The sequence below is a fragment of the Polypterus senegalus genome, chromosome 9 (assembly GCF_016835505.1).
Source record: "Polypterus senegalus isolate Bchr_013 chromosome 9, ASM1683550v1, whole genome shotgun sequence".
NCBI classification, from domain to species: Eukaryota; Metazoa; Chordata; class Cladistia; order Polypteriformes; family Polypteridae; genus Polypterus; species Polypterus senegalus.
In genome coordinates, this window is record NC_053162.1 from 126240989 (window position 1) to 126259430 (window position 18442).

General features: G+C 36.5%; 1 protein-coding gene and 1 non-coding gene across 2 annotated transcripts in view; both read left to right on the top strand.

The window, feature by feature from the left end:
• Nucleotides 1-530: 530 nt before the first annotated feature.
• Nucleotides 531-18442, top strand: part of LOC120535736 (complement C1r subcomponent-like) — a 48319-nt gene continuing 30407 nt past the window's right edge. The window contains exons 1-3 of the mRNA XM_039763763.1: nucleotides 531-741; nucleotides 984-1221; nucleotides 14384-14561. Coding sequence (XP_039619697.1) covers nucleotides 692-741; nucleotides 984-1221; nucleotides 14384-14561 — 466 coding nt within the window. The 5' untranslated portion in view covers nucleotides 531-691. The remainder of the gene's footprint in view (nucleotides 742-983; nucleotides 1222-14383; nucleotides 14562-18442) is intronic.
• Nucleotides 6341-6400, top strand: LOC120536137. Its single transcript, XR_005635043.1, has one exon. It is a non-coding gene; the product is annotated as a U7 small nuclear RNA (small nuclear RNA).

Sequence of the window (18442 nt, forward strand, 5' to 3'; positions counted from 1 at the left end):
TTATATCAAGTTAAGGGCATCGGGAACGCATTCTTCCATAACATCAATACTCTGCATGTGATATCATAAATTTATAGGTGCTGTATAATTTAAGATAGATATATGCATATGAAAGGCTCTATAAGATAGATAGATAGATAGATAGATAGATAGATAGATAGATAGATAGATAGATAGATAGATAGATAGATAGATAGATAGATAGATCAAGTTCATTGACAATGTCTCATATATATGATATATTTAAATGTGTTTTAAAATATAATTGTAAATAACATTGAGTAAGAGTAAAATATTAAACATGGGCAAGTCACCAAAACAAAGAAGAGGTAGATCCAGGCAAGTAAGCAGACAATGCAAATTTATTTTGACTAGTTAATGATTGATGTCATTAACAAACATAAGTCAGAGTAGTAAATTATCTTTGTGGTAGAGTGTCTTCTGCTTTTTGAACTTTGGCTATACATGAAGCAACTCTATTCCCGTAAGTTCTCCTCCCCTCTCTATTGTTGCCTCCCATTTTGTCAAACTGTTTCTGTTCACTTCAAATTTAATTTGGTCACCAACCCACTGAATCTAGTGAATATCTGAAGTGTGGAAACATTTAACAACAATCTCAACAACCTCTACTTCACCTTGGGGGTAGAATTCAGTCTGATCCTGGAACTTATTCTTCACTTTTTAAGAGACCATGCCAGGCCAACCTGGTAATATGGAAAGGCTACTGGCATTAGCATTGGGGTGAGTGACTGCTGGCGCTAAACTGTGGGTGACATATTTAAATCTCAATTGACTATCCAGCCACTAATTAGGTTTGGCACTAAGGAATCTGTCTGACAGAAGGAAGCAATATAAATGGCTTTACAAATCAGACAGCATCAGCTTCGTTTATATATTTGTATATGGTATTTTAAATTCCTGTAAAATGTTTTTAAAAATCTATGACAAAAGAAGTTACACATTATTATTTCTTCCTTCTACAGGGCTATATATCTCCTGAACTGTTTTTGTCCATGTTTGTCTTTCATGGTATTGGACAATACGTTTCAGCCAGCTTCTGACATATTTGGAAAGATCCAGAGCCCCAACTATCCTAAACCTTACCCTCATACCAACTACACCGAGTGGAACCTGCAAGTTCCCAAGGGTTATCGTCTACAGTTGGTATTCAAGCACTTTGATTTGGAGCCATCCCACAAATGCAGCTATGACTATGTGAAGGTGAGCAACAGTGCATCTGCTAACAGAAATTATAATGGTTGTGAAGCATATCCTATTAAGATACTTTTTTGGATATTTCCCCCATTATCTTAGCAGAATGCTGTGCATCAAGAAAATGTTAATTTGTTTTCCTACTTGAAGCATATTTATTAATTAGAATTACCATTTATGAATGCTTACTTCAGGTCATCTTTAATTGTACAGTTCTCTTCACATCTCTCATATCATTGTTTCCTACGCTCCATGATTTATTTCTTCAAGCAAGGTTTTGCCTACCCCCATTTCTCAACATGGCTGGGAGCCCCTGAGATCTGTCACCATAATGGAGGAGTGGTTGGAGATGGGGCAAACCTATAAATACCTGGTGGTCCATGTGAATGGAAGACTGGAATGGATGTCCAGCGCAGACCTACATTGTGAAAAGAATCAGAGCAGGCCCTTCTTTTTGAGAAGTAATGTGGGTGAAAAGCTACAGAAAGTATTCCACCAGTGTATAGTAGATCATGTACTGTTTTATGATTTGGACTGCCATGGCTAAGGAGTAGCATTAGCTCAAGAGATGTTAGTTGTCTGAACAAACTAAACATAAAGACCAGCAGTATTACAAGAGTGATACTAGTCTCACAGTGGCAGAAACAAGGGCCATGGCCAGCATGACTAATACTCTCCATTCTTTCCTTGATGCACTGATAGCAGTGGAGTGTTGTACAGTGTTAGCCATAGATTGATACAGGAGAAAGTAGGGTGAAATGACACCTTTTATTGGCTAACTAAATAGATTAAACATGCAAGCTTTCAGGGGCCTTAGCTACCTCGAAAGCTTGCATTTGTAATCTATTTGGTTAGCCAATCAAAGGTGTCATTTCACCCTACTTTCTCCTTGATGCAATGACCAAGAACACCTGCAGCCACAGGCACAACCCGCCATGGTGTTCTAAGAGGCACAACTGGGGCTTTTGATGTCTACAGCCATCAGAATATATAATGTCTCATCACATACGCCTCTTTTCACCATTTATAACAGACACAATGACTAAGGGACAACTATTTTGAGGAACACTCAACGTAACTGTGTATATCGTATGTACAGCCCCAAGTCTTGCCCTTATCTAATAGCTACTGCTTTGCTATGTAGCAACAGTGAGTTTCACAGCAGAGATGAATAAAGTGCTATCTATCTATCTATCTATCTATCTATCTATCTATCTATCTATCTATCTATCTATCTATCTATCTATCTATCTATCTATCTATCTATCTATCTGTCTGTCTGTCGATCCATCTATCCATCTGTCCTTCTACCTGTCATAATTAATTGTCTCATCTTGTCTATATGTTATGGATCCACAAACAAGGCTAAAAGTGACAATCGTGTTTAATATACAGTATCTGAGAAAGTCTCTTTGCACCTACTCAAAAACAAATAACACCTAAATCCTAAAATACTGCCCTTGGGTCAAGAGACTGTGAGACACTTGTGTTGATATCAATATCAAGAGTCTGATGTTCAGTTATGGCACTAAAGAAATAAACAGAACACGTCAAGGACAGTGCATTTATAGCTAGCTGAAGGGCTCTAGATCTGTACTGAATGAAATGAAGATAGGCAATTTTGACAAAGTGACAAATTTGGGAACAAAAGAATATAAATGTTTATGGGCACTATTCACTATATTTAGCATTGTGTTATGATTTTTATATTATTTTTCATTCATCAAACCATTTGAAGTGCCTGCTTTCTGCAGTAAACATTACAGCACATCAGAGTCTATGTTGGCAGTGATGGGCTGAGGCATGAACAACCATTTAACATCAAGGCACATTCGGTGCACATACAGTCAGATTCACCAGGCCTCTGATCTGTCTGGGATAGGTGTCTAACATTTGATCACAAAGGAAGGCTCAATTGATGTATTAAACTAAGTGCCTGAATCTTTTTCTCTGTGTTCTGTGTGTGTCTACCCAAAACCTAGTTCTCTCTCACTCGCAAAAGAACACCATTCATAGGATGCAGAGGACATAACATAAATTAAATATACTCAGCAAAAAAAGAAACGTCCTCTGACTTTCAACTGTTTTTACTTTCAGTAAACTTAATGTGTAAATATTTGTATGAACACTAAAAGAGTCAACACCATAAGACATAAACTAAAAATGTTTCACAATGTGTCCCTGAATGAAGGGAGGCTCAAAATCAAAAGTACCAGTCAGTATCTGGTATGGCCACCAGCTGCTTGAAGTACTGCAGTGCATCTCCTCCTCATGGACTGGTCCAGATTTGTCAGTTCTTGCTGTGACATGTTACCCCACTCTTCCACCAAGGCACCTGCAAGTTCCTGGACATTTCTGGGGGGAATGGCCCTAGCCCTCACCCTGCGATCCAACAGGTCCCAGACGTGCTCAATTCCTTCGACGATAAGCACGAATCAGTCCATCACCCCTGGTGAGACAAAACCGTGACTCATCAGTGAAGAGCACTTTTTGCCACTCCTGTCTGGTCCAGCAAAGGTGGGTTTGTGCCCATAGGCGGCGTTGTTGCTGGTGATGTCTGGTAAGGACCTGCCTTACAACAGGCCTACAAGCCCTCAGTCCAGCCTCTCTCAGCCTATTGCGGACAGTCTGAGCACTGATGGAGGGATTGCGTGTTCCTGGTGAGACTCGGGCAGTTGTTGTGGCCATCCTGTACCTGTCACGCAGGTGTGATATTCGGATGTACCGATCCTGTGCAGGTGTTGTTACACGTGGTCTTCCAATGCGAGGATGATCAGCTGTCCTTCCTGTCTCCATGTAGCGCTGTCTTAGGCGTCTCACAGTGCGGACATGGCAATTTATTGCCCTAGCCACATCAGCAGTCCTCATGCCTCCCTGCAGCATGCCTAATGCACGTTCACGCAGATGAGCAGGGACCCTGGGCATCTTTCTTTGGGTGTTTTTCACAGTCGGTAGACAAGTCTCTTTAGTGTCCTGCGTTTTTAGAACTGTGACCTTAAATGCCTACTTTCTGTAAGCTGTTATGGTCTTAAAGACCATTCCATAGGTGCATGTTAATTAATTATGGTTAATTGAACATGCATGGAAAACATTGTTTAAACCCTTTACAATGAAGATCTGTAAAGTTATTTGGATTTTTAAAACATTATTATTGAAATACACAGTCCTGAAAAAGGGACGTTTCTTTTTTTGCTGAGTATATGTGGCAGTGCAGTGTTAGTGGCTAAAGAAGTGGATTCTGTCCATAAGGTTGCAGCCTTCTGTCTCCACTCTGACACATATTGAGACCCTGCTCCTTAACCTGATATATCTGTATCTGAAAAATGGCTGGGGTAGCTTTCACTATAGAAAGATGCTACATACTGTATGATGAAGATGGTTTTTTGGGGGTTTTCTATAGTACAGAAATCAAAACTGGTAATGGCTTGGCCACCATTTAAACCAAGGACTCCGAAACCTGTGAAGCAGCAATGGTAGCCATTAAGCCCATGAGGCATAGTGAGAAATGTATTGCATCATGGCATAAGGACATTCCCACATCTAAGTAACAATAATCAAAATAGCAGGGTAGGTCTAATAAATACATTGTCCTAAAGAAGAGCTGAAATGATAATATTGCACACAAATAATATCTATATCAGTCAGTCAGTCATTATTCAACCCACTATATCCTAACACAGGGTCCAAATACAGTCCAATGGAAGGAGCAAGATATGGAATTGGAAGCAGACTATAAGTTAGGGCTATGGTCATTAAGAAAGCAGACAGTAGAGGAGGAAGATAAAACTAGCTGACATGGTAGTTGTACCAAAGTATTGTAAATAACCGTGTCACTCCTTCCTCCCAGTAAAGTGATAAAATTGCTGATGAGTGAGGGTTTTATTTTCCAGTGGAATTTAAAACATGAAAAAGTTACAAGAAACAAAGTAATAAAGGAGGTAAATACCTTTAAGATTTAAAGAAACTCACAATATAGAAACACGCAATAATGGCACCTAATACTGTGTTAAACCTAGAAGGTTAACATGGGAGTAATGATTAAATACCAAGTGGAAACTGAACTGAGATGAGGAAAACTTTATAGGTCTAAAAACAAACCAGTGAACATAACATTATAAAAATGAAATTGAAAATATAAAATAAGGGTGACATCTAATGCAGATATGTCTGCCTTTTATTCAACATATTCCATCCTTAAGATACAACGTGTTTTCGATCAATAATGTCAAAGTTAAGGTGTTTTAAACTTTGCCTCTCCTGATAAATTGTTCGTTTAGCGACAATTCCAACAGGGGGCTCCAAAATATCTGTTTTGAAAGTAGTAACGCCATAGATACAGAATATTGTTAAAAGCAAAGTTCGAAAGCGATATCTTACTATAGAATTAAACATAGAAATAATTGATTTGTTAAACATAGGAATAACAGATTTGTGTTTTAATTTAGGTGAAAAACATTTGCAAAGAGCAGTCTTACATGCACTCGTCGGCTTAACAGCAAAAAAGCGATTTGTCCTGCCATTTTGATTTGCAACGAGAATGCCAGCCCCAATATTTTTTTTAATTCATAGTTTACTTTTAATTAACTGATTAAATTTGATGCGTGAGAAACGCTGTCGTATTCCTTTCTGTTATTCCTCCGGAAGGCAGTACGCGGAAGTACACTGACCGATACTGAAAAGCAGTTTTAACAATAAAGGGGTACATTTGTCATGAGAAGACCTCGTCTGTTTTGTCATTTATGTCAGAGGTCAAACGCCCTTTTTGTTTTGGGTTATGGATATACAGAAACGAATGCTAAAACCTTTAGCGCGCAGTTTAATATGTAAGTAGATCGACGTTTTTAAAAGGCGTGGCGAGACCCAATAGTGCAATGATAGCATTGGCGGAATCATTTGGTCATTTGCATACAGGACTGGTTCTATTTTTTAACTTAATTTCTATTGTTTAAGATTAATACTGAGTAAAACTTTATATGTTTCAGCTTTTTTAAATAGTCTTACATTCTTTTATGAAAATGTATTTATTGTATTTATTTAAAAACACTAGTTTTTATGCGCCCATAATTGAGTACCATAAAGCAGAATACTCTCGAATTTAGAGGGTTGCTGTCGCAGTACGTTTGTTCGTCAATGGATTTTAGCTCTTTAAGTATTTGTCCAGCAGGTTTTCTCTTTTGAGGAAGCCCACAGTTTTGTTAAAAATAAGATTTTATTGAATTGTAGGAAAGTCTGTGAGGCGAACGGTGTGTGAGTTTTAAATGTTTCTGAAAACGATGGTGGTTCATTGGAAAATTTTGGTTGACTCAAATGATATATAAGGAGATGTGTGAATTTAGCTCGTAACGTATCCACAGACAATATTCAGTTAGGTTTTAAGTTCAGAAGTGTGGAACTTCTTTTCAAAAACTTAAATGCGATGGCTATATTATTCGAATGTACGTAAACTTGTAACGTGTCATTAATACACTACCCTGCTTGAGGTATATTCTCGTTTGTATTAGGTGTGTCCAGTTTCACAAGCACACCCTCTAAACCCTGCTACGATTCTTTGCAATTATTCTCCAAGTACTTTCACATTGCTTCACATACTACTGCTACTAATAATAATAATAATAATAATGACTCAATGGTGACTTGTGTTTTGTGTCGTACAGGCAGTTGGAGATTGGCTGTGGGGGAGCAGAAATGGTGGAACTCTGTTAGTGATGGGACTGGGTGAAAGGCTTCTATTCTCTAAGGGACGGGCACACCTCTTAAGAGAAGGAGACGTTAGGAAAAAGGAAAGGTGCGGCGGAAGGATGTTTTTGAGTAGTGAGTTGGGAGACAATAAGTAGGGGTGTTTGCGATATAGAGAAAATACAACATAAGTGTAAGGTGATTAACTGATCCAGAGAAATATTTTATTTAATTGCTTTGGAGGAGTGCACCGTAACGGAATATAAAGACGGCACCGTCTGTTACGGTAAGAATACACCTATAGTAAAACTTAGAAAACTCTGGTACCTCTGAGTTGTGTTTGCTAATAACGACACTTGTCAAAGTGCATCAGCCTAGGAATTAGACGTCAGCAGTGTGAGTTGGCTTTTCATCATACAAATGAGCAGTTTAGTGCCAGCTGCAGGCGAGCAGATACAAATTGCAAGCTTTCCGAAATAATTAAAATAATCGCTGCAACAGCAACAAGCGGGCCTTAAGTATTATTAGCTTGATGCAGGCGAAAACTGGTGCGGTGCTATAAGAACAATATTCATGATGGCAGTAAACTGAAACTGTTGAAGTAATGATAAATGATTATATCATAAGTTCAAAATAATCACGCAGGGTGTTCATGGACTTTCAGTATTTTAGAGCCCCTGTACGATAGTAACTACAGCATTCTATCAACAAGAGCAAGGAGTACTTAGGCTGTGTCGAGCTCATGGCTGCTATGATTTCTGTAACTCGCCAGATGTCACTATTTTCGAAGCTTCAGGTCTTTTTCCTGCACAATCGTGAAAAAGCTACAGTCTGGGGCGGCGACATAAAATTAGTTCGCTTGGCAATTTGTTTACTGATTTCTTGGCACGTCAATTCAGCGTTTCAACAGTTCATGGCTGAATTTTCACATATTAATGACAGTGTGTTTACAGAAGTCCGTTTCTTTTAAGATTGGATCAGTCAAATACCTAGAACGATAACTGAATGCATTAATTATATTAAATGAGAGATTTAGAAAGTGCGTCTTATTGCAACAAGCAAGACACTTGTGAAAGTGGGACACTTTCAGTTCGTACGTTTTCATACCGTTTCATTTATATGTGTGGGGAGAATAAAAAATAGCGACTCCGTATACGAATAAAATATTTACGGAAGAAGAAGAAGAAAAAAGTAACGCTTAAAAGTCAAATCCTGGTTACAATAACACTGATGGCTACTTGTTCGATATCGTCTAAACTAAAGTTTTTATTCGCGCAGAGAAATACAGACACAATGAATAAGCGACCGAGCAGTGATGTGGACAGGAGGTCAACTTGATATAAATTTTGGTGTATACAGTTTAGACATATCCCATAAAATTATATGATATTAATTGTATATTTTCACAGTCAAAAAACTGCAATAAAATAAACGATTTAAACAATGATTTTAAATAGACGTAAACTTACATGTAAGCAGAGTTTTAGCAGTCAATATCAATTAATTGTTTCGAAGTGCAAGACTATTTTAGGAATAATTTATTTATGTAAAGTCGCAATGGCGCAGAATTCTGTATTTGCATAATGTTATTATATTTACATAAGAAACGCCCCTTTTTTGTTACGCCGCAAATTGTTACCGAAGACACAAATGTCTTGGTACTGTGAAGAAACCAAATATAAAGAGAACAAATATAAAGATGGTAGCAAACAAATTGTTTTGTGTGTTTTTTGTTTGTTTGTTTTGAAGGTGATTTATGATGTGTTTTATTCGGTAAAGCGGTGATCTTGAGCACACTACACAATAGCAGCTTTCTTTCTCCACCAGACAACAGGGGCGGACCTACTATGAAACTAATGAAGCTTAAGCTTCAGGACCCCAAATCTTGAAGGGGCTCCAGAAGTGACTTTAGTCCAGGTTGCTTAAAAATGTTGGAGGTCTACTGTCTGAGAAGGTTTTCTTTTTAAATATTAATAATGTAGTATAATTCTGTGGTGGGCTGGCGCCCTACCCAGGGTTTGTTTCCTGCCTTGCGCCCTGTGTTGGCTGGGATTGGCTCCAGCAGACCCCCGTGACCCACCCTGTAGTTAGGATATAACGGTTTGGATGATGGATGGATGGATAGTACAATTCAATACAAAATAATGGTTAAACTATAAAGATTATTAAAGTATTAAGCAGGCCAGCCATACATGAAAAAAAGAATTCAAATTAATAATTATTATTAATAATTTAAATACTATTAACATTTATGACAGAAATTCACATTTTTATTAAATTTACTTTAATTTATCTCTAACGTGCTCTGCATGTGTATCGCGCCAATGTTTTTGAATTCTTTACGACGTTCTACTTTGTCATCTACTCTTTGTCTTTTATTTCAGGCCACGAGTGTGGTTAAATCTCTTGGCAAAAAGTCTCGTCTCGCAGGATTTGAAAGTATGTCTCTGAAAAAGTCATGTCTCGTCCCAGGTTTTTTTATATACTAGAGAGATTTATTCTTATCACAAGATGTGAAGCAGAAATTAATTTTTTAAATCTGTCCTTTATAAATGGTCTACCTTGAGTGAAGAGGGCTAAAATTCTTTATGCATATTGTCTTTAGAAAATTATATTGCAAGGAAGCTCTGACATGGCAAAACTGTACATGAATATGTGCTTCATGCAGTATATATTCTCATAAGGTTCTTAAATGAAAGATTATATTGACTTTGGTCTTTTCTACATTTTATTTTATCATTCTATAATGTATCATACAACATACATCATATAACATTTCCCTAATTTTCATCCCCCCATTACTCAAAAACTATAAGGTACAGGAATTTTTTATTCACACCAGTGACTTTGACATATGAAATAATCCAGTATAGCATTTTTTTTTACATTTGAGATGTAGTGTTTAATAAATAATAAAAAAAAAAGTTGTGGTGATCTGTCATATAAAAACTCCATTGAAGAAGATAACAGTCGTCACCCAGCCCACATTGCTGATTGTGAGGGGTCCCTATAACAGCTCAAGTTTCAGGGCGCCAAAATTGTTGGTTCAGTAGTGCAAGACAAAATGATACAATTTTAATAAATATGAAAAATATGAATGCTAAAGTTGAATTTTAGAGAGAGAATTATTTGAGTTGAGATAAAAAGAGATTATGTATGAATGTTATCAGCAAGAGCATAATTGTTGTAGAGTGTAATCTACTATGATCTGCTGTAATAGACATTGCATGTAATTTTCTGAGAGTGATGATGTAAGGTACTATTGAGACACATACAGTAATATGATACAACAAAATATTGTGAATCTAAGGCAACTAGTTGTCAGTAATTTATTGCAAATTTACAAATTTTCTACAGTGATACATTTGTGGGTTATTCACATGCAGCAATTCAAAATTGTCTATTTTTGGTAAACATTTATTGAATGCATTCATTAGTGCCTTTCCTGTTCAAATGGAGGACCTTATGTATTTAGAGAAATCATAATTTTTGGTTTATCATGCAATACATTTGTGAACTTGTGTGTGAGGTTGAAACAACTGAGCTAATATTAGAAATTTCAAACTGTACTGTACAAAATAGACAACTTCACCTCCTCTTCATTGCATATTATAAACAAGAAATCTTGGGAGGGAGACTAGACGTGATCTTCTCAGAAGACAATTTGACATCCCGTGAGACAAGGCAGTGAGACAACATTTAAAACAAGTTCACAGACATCTAGCCTAGCAGTTGTTGGAATGCTTTTGGCAGACATACTTCATGTGCTCCCAGCTCTTAAAACAACGACAAGAAGAACGCGCAGCTCGCCAGCAGCAGCAGCAACAAGCCAGCAGATGATATGATCGCTTCTCCTTAGAATGCATCCAGCCCCAATCCTCCCCCTCCCCCTTTACAACGTGAGCATCAGAGATGCGAAGTGGCAAATGGACAGCTGCAGTATAGGCTTTTAAATGATCGACGCGCAGCGCAACAAGCAGAAAACGCAGCTCGCCAGTAGCAGGAGCAGAAAGACAGCAGCTGATCCAAAGGCTTCTCCTTAGCATGCGTTCAGCCCCCCCACCCCCCTTCACAACGCGAGCAGCGTTATGCATCCTGTGAGAAAGAGATTTAACCACGCCCGTGGCTGGAAATAAAGGACAAGTATTGTTTTTACAAACGTTTTAAAGTAAAAGTGAAAATAATGCATATGTAACAATTCCCAAAAAAATAATCTCTTTAAATTGTATATCCGGTAAACTAAACCCAGGGGTGGGCAAGCGAAGCGAGCAGGGGGCGAAGCCCCCTAGTTTAGAATAAAAAGATATTCAAGCTCTTGTCTTTGGGCAGTATGTTGACCCTGCAGCTTTCTTTTTTCCCTTTGTGTCTCACATGACTTGTGATCCTGTAGCTTTTTCCTGAGTTTTTGTGTAACAGGCCTAGATGTGTGTCAGAGAATGTTCAAATACTTGATACTAAAATAATATCAATTATACTTCCACAAGTTAATTAAAAATATTGAGATTTCAATTTACTAGACATGTCCAATGAATGAACAGACTGGGAAAGTTAACTCATTTTTTCAGCACATTTAGAATTTGCCCTAAGGAATTGCTTGGATAGCCGTTACAATGTGACTGAAGTGCTCCATCTCAACTTGTAATATATTCATAACAATTTTGTATCAATTCCTCATATGACTTATGACATCTTAGAATTTTCTGTAAGTACTTATGATCTAAAGTGTCATATGCTTTTTAGTGTTTATATTTATTTAACAATCCTACTTGCATTTTTTTGCTATTTTGTATATTCTAAAATCTCTTTCAACAATGTTAAAAGTTCTGTTATTGCCATAGTAGAGACAGCACATACCCGCTCACTTTCAGTAAGTTTGTCTGTACCGGCTTTAAATCTAAATTACTTTGCTCCATTGTTTATAATCCTGTCAAAATAAGGACATTTGATGCAAATTAGTAATTCCCATTAAATCTATTTTTTTTTCAATCAAGGTTATTATTTTCATCTTCCATATCACTGGTATTTATTTTTATGCTGTTTCTCAAAAGTTCTCTAAAGAGTAAACTCTATATTTCGAAGGTTTCATGAAATTCCCACATAAACCATGTATTTTTTTTTTTTTTTTGCATAGGGGTGCTTCTATTTCTGATAAGAAATATTCTTCTAATTTCATTTGTGTTCCTTCTACTGTAACAGTTTCTTTCATTTTTTTTTCTTTTCGTTTTTATAGACTTTCTTTCCTTTGCTTTATACAGATCTACAGTATATAGGTTTAATAAGTTTAAATTATTTCCCTTATCCTTTTACTTTTCTGTTGGAGGTTGCTTTCCTTATTGTTCATTTTCTGTATACAGTGCAGTAGTAGAGTGATGTACTGTGTTAGGTTTAGGGTGCAGTAAGAAGTGAGACAAAATGACCTAATTTTTGTCTACCTGAGTAGTTTACAACATGCAAGCTTTCGAGGCAGCTCAGACAATGAAAACAGCGTAGAATTCTTCTTTTCTTTTATCCTTGTAATGAATTAGTGTGTGCATTTCTCCCATTCCTCTCACACTTGTCTGCTGTGAAATGTCATCTTTTCTTCTTATTTCTATACCAGTAACAGCACACTGCATGATAATGTGCAGTGAATACGCTTGACTTAGGCATTCCTAATTTTCATAGTTTTCTCTGTACGTTTAGACTTCATTTAACCAGAGGTTGATGCACTTGCTGCTTCCTGAGCAGCTCTTTTCTCCACCCTAGCGGCCCACTTCTTCTTTTCTTTTGTCAACATCTTTTCACGTTAAAACTGATTAAGTCAGTGTTTGTGTTGCAATTACTTAGTACATTTTTCTTAATTTTTCACTTAACTGCCTCAAGAATGAAGTGATGGCAAAGGTGGTAGGAAATGAGAACGGCACCCGTATGCAGGCTCCGCACAGCCACCCCACTGGCCACTGCCAAGAGTATATTTTACAATAAAATAAATATAAAAAGAGGAATAACCTTGAATGTCAATCATCACCCACTAAGCGGATAGTAGATGTCATGTAGTATATTTGTACCAAATTTCAGGTCAATAGGTCAAACGGTTTGCGAGCTACAAGTGATTTAAAATCCTGGACAGACAAACGAACAGCCACAAGTTGTGTAAGAAGATGTGTTTTCAGTCTTTTGTTTAAGTTTTTCTATTTACTTTTTTATTTAATCATTTATCTTTCCTTTTCTACAGAATTTATAGATTTTCTGAGTTTTTCTTTCTTTCTGTCTTTTCTTTTATCTGGTTAGAATTTTCTACTTTTGCATCCTTTATCCATTTTATTGAGATTGTATATATTCCTTTAACACTGTTAATTATTTAAATCAACGTCATGTTCTTTTTTATATCATACCTTTTTTAAAAGGTGTTCAACCGGCAAACACCTCTCCCTCTCTTTATTTACTTTCTTACTTTTACTTCTGATATTAGTAGTCGATGATCCAAGGACAAAACTAAAGAAATATTATAACTTTTAAAATCTATTGTTGTTTACCTACTAGGATAAAGTCTGTTTCATTTTTCTTCTTTCTTCCACTCCATGTTAAACTCCCTTTGTTTTTCCTTTTTATTTGTAGCTATCTTTTAATTGATGATTTTTAATTTTAATGATTAAATAGCTGGACGTCTTATCAAATTTGGATTTTTCACTATCATTGATTTTACAGTTAAAATTAACAACTAATATTTATTTGAGCTTTAGCTTTTGAAACAACTCAAACCTTGCAATTTTGCTGTTGGGAGCATACTGTATCACTTCCTGTACTCTACCTGCTGTTCTTCATTTAGAAATAATGTAAAACTTAACCTTCTCTGAATTTTGTGCCTATATGAGGGCTAGAAAACACTTTCCATTTTAGAATTATCCAGGTAGACTGGCCAACTCAAAACAATAAAGAGTAAGATATGTTATAGTTACTTAGTCTCTCATGAAGTTAGAAGAGTCAGTTCTGTCCCCATTATTTCTGAATCAAGGCTAGTTTGATGTCCCTGTACTGTAATTTTAAAGTTGTTATTTTTTTCACCAATTTATTGTCTGAGAAGTACAGCTTTTCTTTATTCTACTATTCCTTTGAGCTCATGTGAACTTGCAATGTCACCTTGTACACGTCCTAGAAATTTGTTACTTTTTGTCTTGATATACTTCAGAAATGCAACAAAGTTATTTTTATGCATTTTGTCTTTATATGCACACCACACTGTTTGACAAGAGTTCTGACTTTGCGGTTGGTTCAGAACCTCTGAAGAACCTCACCAGAAGTGTGTGCATGAAAATGTTTACATTCTTAACTCCAAAATAAAATAAAGCATTGTTTCATTAATTAATGTAAAGTTAATTATAATTTGAAATTTGTATTGTATTTTACTGTAGATGATAAACTGCTTTTCTAAGCTATAGCACAATGCTTCTTTCCTGATGTTTCTTACATAATCTTTTTTATCCATTTCATATTGCTTGATTTTTTTTTTTAATAGGTTATGCATCATCGAAAGATACTGGGACTTTTCTGTGGCCAGGAAACCTCCGAGACTGGTATGCACCCAGGAAAGAAGCCCATCTTGTCTCCTGATAACACACTAAAAGTTGTTTTTAATTCAGACCTTTCTCATGAAGAGCAGTATCTGGGCTTTGTGGCACATTATCAAGCCTTGGGTAGGTTTTCCTGATAATTTTTTTCCATTGTGTCTGTTCTTCTGTAGAATGAGTCTTCCGGTTTTCAAACAAACCTTTCTGCTTGTATTATCCAAATCAAACTTCTGCCTTTTACTTATAAGCCTTTTTAAATATAATAAGTTATTTGGTTTCACTGCACGTTTTTTAAAGGATGCATCTTGCAGACAATTACAGTATTTCATTGGAAAATATAAAATATTTATTTTCATCAGAAAGGTTAGATTCTTTATATGAATATTGTTTGTCTCTAAGTTAACAAAATGGCAAATTTAATTTAAATAGTTAAGTATACAGTACTTTTGGTGTTGTGTGAATACACCTTTTTCAGAAAAACATAACCAGTTTTATTTTGGATGCCCAAACATAATAATATGCACAGGCTCAAACATACATCAATAAAACAGAAATGCTCAAAAGGAAAAAAATATGAGTTTTTATTATGGGCCATGCATTGCTTGAACTTTATAACATAACAGCACTAACCTACTAAATCCAATTCCGGCTCGCAGGGTCCACCAATGACCAGTCCTGTTGAAAGTGTCAGTCCATTGCAGGGCTCTAGGAACTGTGCAAAAGTCTTAGATGCTTGAGATAGTACACAAAATTATTTGTCTTAGGCTGTTATTTGACGTCTTCTGGATTAATGTCTAAATAAAAAAATGATTTACTGTTCCAAACATTGCTTTTGCAAAAACTGAAGCAATACAAAAAGATATTTGGATGTCCTTAAAGAAAGAAAGTAATGTATTAATAGACCACTTTCCAGTAAATAAAGTGACATCTTTGTAGATGTATAGCCTGATTAAACAAATATAACAAATATATGCCAATGATTAATGACATAATGTGTAGATTGAACCAAAGGGAATAACTGAAACAGAAAGCTGTGTAGAGAAAATAAAAGTGTGAAAAGAACAATAATACTAAAAAGCTGACGTTGTGGTAGATGTGTTGAGTTATCCTGCATATCTTACACAATGGCAAAAGTGAGCATGGCAACAAGACACAAGGTTGCCATCCTGCATGATAAATAACACTCCCAAGCTCTTCTTCGAAAGCACAAAAAATGGGAAGCTTGTGGGCCAGAAAGGCATTGGTCAGAAACAGAAACATCACAGCAAACAAGAAATACATCAAGCTTACTTTTCTTCGAAATCAGAAGGCATTGCTATCAGCTCAGAACTGATAGAAACCATTAAGACTCTTCTACAGTCTGGAGAAGTTTTGTCAGAGTGGTGTTCATGGAGGAGATGTAACCAGAAAGTCATTCCTCCAAGGTGAGAATGAAGCCAAGGGACCCCTCTATACATGAAAACAAAATAATGGGATGTAGAGAAAATGCAACAGGTGCTCTGGACTGATCTGTCAAAGTGAATGTGCATGAATGAATGTTTGCAGGCAACACTGAAGCACAATAAAGGTTCCCTGCAGGTTTGGTGCTGCATTTCCACAAATGGAGTTGGCGAGTTGATCAAAATTGAGAAGACTGAGGCATGTGACTAGTCCCAACTTTGTTTTAAAGTAACAAAGATGATCCCAAGCACATAGAAAACAAACTATCTGCAGTGAAAAGAGGGACAAACACCAGCAAAAGATTCTGTGGCCCCCATATATCCTTTATCTCATCATCATCAAGCCAGTCTGAGATTACTTGCAGAGACAAGCAAAACAGACAGCTAGAGTCTGCAGTGGAACTCGGGTAAGTTCTCTGAGAGACTTAGAACAACCAAACACGCAAGTACCTGCAGCAGCTACATATAAGTGGACCTAAAAGAAATGCTGCTATTTTTAAGGTAAAGGGTGGTCACAATAAATACAGAATTCATTTATTTATTTGTTTGTTTTTTGTTTGTTTGTTTCTTTCTTTCATTTTGTGGCACTTTCTAGGAGTATTATTGTTGATTAAAAGTATTCATGGCATTTCTGCTTTTGACTAAGAATTTTGCATTGTACTGTATATGGTATACACAATCAATGTAAGCATACAGTATGTATTTTATTAGTAAGGTAAGCATTTTAAAAAATGTCTGAGGAGCCTAAACAGTGTAACTCAGTTGTTCAATCGTCATACTTAATCTGTTGAAAGATGGGTCCTCAATGATAACCCTGAAAACGTCCTCAGATCACAACCTACTTGTAGTATGGACCAGATAGTTATACTTAAAGTCAATAGAAGTAACACTTTCTTGACTAAACTAATTTGGTGAGAAATCTTTAGTTTATATAATATTTTAACAAGTAAAGGTGTATTAGAAAGAAAACAGATATTTAGGTGATTTAACTAAAAATTGAATAGCCGCTGGGGCTTTCTATTTTAAATAGAATAGAATCAAGACAGTGCTGTGGCACTGGAAGTATTCTTGAGTCAAGATAAAAGAAGATGCCCCAAACTGCCTCAAGGAATCAGCATCAGGAGACAGAGGATGAAGCCCACTGTTACAAAAGGAAGTAGAGGGAAGGAACCTGAAATAATCTTTTATATCCAATACTTTGGCTATGGTTTTCTGTTCATTAAGGTACTTTGTATAATAAATGGGCTATATTTTGAACCCCTGAATGTGTTGGGTGTGACTGTGTCTGGGGTTTGGTGCTTGGATGAATAGTAATTTTCTCAAACTAAATAAAGAGAAAACTGAAATCTTAGTAATTGGCAATAATGGATTCAATGAGGTTATCAGAAATAAACTTGATGCACTAGGATTTTTGATTTATTTTTGATGCACCTACTCAAAGCATCATGATGCACCAACATTGATGGACTGAAAGCCAGAAGTCTACGTGACCATCATCATCAGGTCCTTCCATGAAAACCCTAAATACAAAGAGGACTGTTTGACTTATGTTAGGTAGATTGCCCAGAGGGGACTGGGCGGTCTCGTGGTCTGGAACCCCTACAGATTTTATTTTTTTCTCCAGCCTTTGGAGTTTTTTTTTTTTTCTGTCCACCCTGGCCATCGGACCTTACTTATTCTATGTTAATTAATGTTGACTTATGTTTATCTTTTATTGTGTCTTCTATTTTTCTATTCATTTTGTAAAGCACTTTGAGCTACATTTTTTTGTATGAATATGTGCTATATAAATAAATGTTGGTTGATTGATTGATTGATTGGTGGTGCCCCCTACTGGTGATAGTGTGTATGTATGCATGTATGTAGGTACTGTACTGAAAAAGACAAAGAGATCATAAATCTTTGGTGCACCCGAAGGCTAACCCCATATAATGAAAACAAAACGTGGGTTCAACCACATTAAAAAAGCAAAAGAAAATGTATTGACGTGAGTCTCAAAATATACTGCTATCTATCTGTCTGTCTGTCTGTCTAATCTGATGCAACAATAATGGGACATAGTGGTGTCTATGAGGACTACAATTCCTCTGTCACATTTTCAAAGTTTTGGGAAATCTGTGCTGCCTTGAACTCATGTTGTTCTGAGGACAAATAGTGGACCAACCCACAGTGTGATATGTGTAACTAATCAAATAGTCACAGGAGAGTTGGTCAGTCACAAGAACAACAGCAATTCTTTTTGTATATAGTTAAATATTTAGTCAAAAATCTATGCATGTGTACAGTATTTGAAGGACAGCTGGGTAGTGAGGAGCTCTGCAAGGGCTTTTCTTTCTGTACAGTACTGCCCAGAACAAATGCCAAAGATCCACCCGTGAGGTGGTCTAGACCATTACCCAGAAGGTAAACCAAAGAATTATCCAATCGTTGGAAGAAGCTACACCCCAGACAGGATATTGAGGGCTGCTGGAGAAGGTCACAAAGTCAATTGATCCTCCTCTAGGCTAGACTAAAAGCAGCAATACAGCTGCAACTGTACTTCAGCATCAGAATCACCTTTGGGGGAAC